The sequence below is a fragment of the Pavona decussata genome, unplaced genomic scaffold (genome assembly GCF_977016875.1).
Source record: "Pavona decussata unplaced genomic scaffold, jaPavDecu1.1 SCAFFOLD_78, whole genome shotgun sequence".
Lineage (NCBI taxonomy): Eukaryota > Metazoa > Cnidaria > Anthozoa > Scleractinia > Agariciidae > Pavona > Pavona decussata.
In genome coordinates, this window is record NW_028145496.1 from 1,490,001 (window position 1) to 1,494,206 (window position 4,206).

At 40.0% G+C, this 4,206-nt stretch overlaps 1 protein-coding gene across 1 annotated transcript in view; it reads right to left on the reverse strand.

Annotated features, from left to right (window-relative positions):
• LOC146476261 (inter-alpha-trypsin inhibitor heavy chain H4-like) overlaps positions 1-2,681 on the reverse strand; it is a 6,826-nt gene extending 4,145 nt beyond the window's left edge. Inside the window, exon 1 of the mRNA XM_085114796.1 lies at positions 1,871-2,681. Coding sequence (XP_084970922.1) covers positions 1,871-2,625 — 755 coding nt within the window. The 5' untranslated portion in view covers positions 2,626-2,681. The remainder of the gene's footprint in view (positions 1-1,870) is intronic.
• Positions 2,682-4,206: the final 1,525 nt, after the last annotated feature.

A 4,206-nucleotide genomic window follows, 5' to 3' on the forward strand; every position in this document is an offset into this window, starting at 1 on the left:
TACACAGTATGTATGAAACATTTGGCGGAAATTCATCGACCGCGTCCTTTCGCTTTCCCATAAATTAACAGATATAAATTGCGAAAATGAAACATTTTTTTTTCCTGTGATACCTCTATGAAAGCTGAAGAGATCTAAAATTGTTCATTACACCAGAAATTTGCATAATCTTTTTTACGACGTCACTGATGCGTGACATGGCACTTTCCGCTTTCGCGTGAAAACTGACAGCCAAACAATGTTTTTTTAGTAAACTAATCTACTTGATGTGATACTTTTATATGAGAAGCAAAAATATGATGAAAGATGTCGAGTTTTTATGTATGCAAAAGTAATGATTAGCAGTGAACTTTTCAGTCAAGAGTGCTTCTTTCAGCTGAAGACATTTTCTGGCGGGAAATGTTTTTTGGCGGCAAACTTTCAAGTTGCGCAACGCAATATTTCTGAGTAAAACTATTCAGTTAGTTCAATCGCGAAGGGAGGATAGGTTAAAAAAATCGGCGAGGCCTACAATAAATAAGGCCACTAGTGCTAAACATACATCAACGCATGCAATGTAAATGCTCTATAAAAACGCGTCTTGTCTATTCAAAGATCTTGCAGACATTTTACTTATTAAATTTTTAAATTAAATTATTTTTAAATTCAGTAATTGTTGAATTAAATTATTTTTAAATTCTTAAAAGAAACCGCACTTTGTGGGAAAAAAACAACAAAAAGAACCTATAACTTTGCTCAGATTTAACGAAAAGTCTTCATTCTCACACTAGAACGATTGTCAAATTATTCTCTACAGATTGAATAAGAATATCCTAATGCGCCGTGAACAGAAAATTTTCGCGTGTTTTTTCCACTAATTGAATTTTTAAATGAAATTATTTTTAAATTTAATTATTGTTTAATTAAATTATTTTTAAATTCTTAAAAGACACCGCACTTTGCAAAAAAACGAAAAAAACCTTTAACTTTCAACGAAAAATCTCCATTCTTACACTAACATGATTGTCAAATTATTCTCTACAGATTGAATAAGAATATCCTGATGCGCCGTGAACAGAAAATTTTCCGCGTGTTTTTTCCTCTAATTGAATTTAAAACTCATTCCCGAAAGTTAACCACAGAATCAACCAGCCATCCAAGTGATAAAGTCCACCATCGCTATAACTCGTTCATTGCGCATGCGCGCATTCACGAGTCAATAAAAACTACGCAAAAGTCTCATGCTACACAGCAGAGGTTATCATTTTTTTTAAATTGGTTTTCAACTGACGGTTGTTTTAACGTTTGAAAATGTAGTTCAATCAAATGCTTTGCGTTTTACTTTTAGGTTTTACATTTCAATTAATGTCTTAAATTACACAAATGCCTTGAAAAAACTGAGATGTCTGTGAAATCCAGACACAGTATTCCGTCATCCCTGAAAAAACAGGTTGCGGTGTGAATTATTTAGCAGAGTTAAATGGAGCCGAAATTACCAAATAAGCCTTTTACAAAAGGCTACGTGCACTCTAATCAAGGGAAAAAATTTCCAAAGGTTTTTTGGGCTTTCAGTATTTAATCACCGGCAATAAAACGAAAATCACTGAGAATCAAACCGTCCTCCACATTCCCGCGTCCACTCCTGTTTCCTTCTTTACATTCAAAACATGACCTCCAACAAAATATATAAAAATAAGAAAAAATATAAAAATAATAAATAACAAAACGAACCGTCTGGCAAAATAGCTATGGCTTAATTCTCTGGCGTTTCACGACAAAATTTAGACTGTAAGCTATTTGTTTTACGTACACATATTTTGGATCGCGTGATTTTCAATGCGGAAATGAATCGCCGCACGAAGCTTGGGATTATCAAAGTCATTTTGTTTACCTCACAATGAAATCTCCGTAAATTCCCTGGAGTCCCTGCTTTTCTTCGCTTGGACTGTATTCGATGTGCACTGATTCTGGTGAAGTTTCTTTCACCACAGCTAACGGGTTCCCCTTCTCGAGGGCGTCGCTCGGATCCTTGCGAATTTTCATCACATCAACATAGCTCAGGGCCTGTGGCTCCTCGATATCGACGACAACCTTCAAAACTGGAACTACCTGTTTCGGCCGAACGCTAATCACTTGTTCGTAGTATCCTTTTTTCCTTTGCAAAAGCTGTTGATAATTTAAACGGAATTCTGCGGTACTGTTCGGTGCAACATTGAAAGCGATTTCAAACAGGTCCATACCTCGTACGCCACCACTTGACTGGCTCACAAGGCCTGTGTTTAAACTCTCATTCTTCGCTTTTTCGTACTCATTTTTCGCAGCATCCTTTTCTTTCACCACGCCAATATAGAGTTTGCCATCTACAACCATCGAGAAATTGGAAATAAAGGCAGTTTCTGGGAGCTGAACAAGGAATTTTGCTTCTTGGTTCCTCGGGGATTTGTTCTTCATTATGCTCGTCACAAGCGTGTTAGCAAACCGTGAAGATATTTTGGAAGCTATCTGCAGACTCAGCGGTGCTAGATCGTTGTTTTGCACATTTCTCCGGAGACGATTTGAACGCGGGTCGACATCAGCCGTGAATATTTTGGTGCTTGCCAAATGGGCAAAGCTTAAGAGGATAGAGATGCAAAAAAACGGCCTCATCTCGCTCGACACTGAAAACTTTCTCGTTGCGTACGTGCCTGGTAAACACCCAAACTGATTGCCTCCTCAGCACAACTCATCTATTTACGTCAGAGTGGCTTTGTATGGGCTTTCCGGATCTATGGGCACCACGGGGGGGGGGGGGGGGGGGGTCCTTAGGTTCACTTTTGCTCTGTATGTGCCGCTGGCCTCTCGTAGCCCCTGCCCCATTATAGTCTATTGTGTGGCCAGTTATAGACCCCATCTTAGTCACTTTTGGGAAAATGTAATTTTCGCGATCCCAATTAAGTCACTTTCTATTTATGCATCTACTTTATCAATCCTTTAAGTAGGTCATCCTAAAATGAATTGACACATTTTTTAAATTGAATTGAATGAACAACACTTTACTTTTCACATACAGTGCAAGCATTCCTAATCTTCCTAGAATTTTCTTACCCCCAAAATCCGAAAATGTGCGACCCTATTCTAGTAATGCACTTCTCAATTGAAATCCCACCCCCCCCCCCCTCCACCCCGGGCCAAGGTGGGGAAATGTGGGGGATTTTTATGGTATTTGAAGGCACGGTGCGCGCGTGGGGGTGGGGGATTTCTCAGGATTTGCTTTACACATTCATCGAGGGTGGGGATTGGACTCGTGCCTAGTTTCCTCACGGTAATTTCTTCACGTGGTCACTGGTGTCGCTCGCTGGATTTCGATGGGCAGCGGTTTGCAGTTTTGTTTCGACATCTGGTTTTAAAAGGTAAGTTTTCAAATTATTTTTCGACATGGATGATGTCTTCTCTCTATGGAACGTAAGCAAAAATGAAATCCAAACTTTTATAGAGCTAGCCAACAACTATCATGCGACCATAAAATTCACGGCTGAAATTTCAGATATTGAAATCACTTTCCTTGACACATGTGTATACCAGGGCGAAAGATTCAAAAAAGAATCAAAACTTGACGTGCGCACGCACTTCAAACCGACAGAAACGTTCCAGTACACGCATTGTTCTTCCTACCACCCTCCAGGCGTCAGGAAAGGCTTTATCAAAGGCGAAGCCTTAAGACTTGTCAGAACAAACTCTTCAAAAACAAAATTTGAAGAAAACATCACTCTATTCAAACAGAGACTATGCAACAGAGGTTACCCCGATAACCTTATAGATAACACTCCCTTAGAAGTCAATTTCAGCGAAAGAATGTCGGCACTACAAAACAAAAGACGTACTCGTAAGAGCAAAGCTTTGAATTAAGGTCATGTACTTCTTATCTCGGCCAATAGGAGTCGTGTTTGGCCTGTCTTTATTATTTTACCAACATTGGTTTCCCCACCAGGGTGGGGGTTTTACCAGTCAATATGCCCCAGTAGGGTGGGGGTTTGTTAAGATTTGTAATGATGTCAAGTCAAATCCCCACCCTGGCCCGGGGTGGGGGAGGGGGGGGGTCGGGATTTCAATTGATAAGTGCATAACTCTATTGAAAATGCAACCCCATTCTAGTCAATCCAGTCGTGAAAATCCGACCCCATCCAGCGGCACATCCCTATTAGCCTCTTATAAGGAAGAACCCCCCCCCCCCCCCCCTCCGAGATGAGC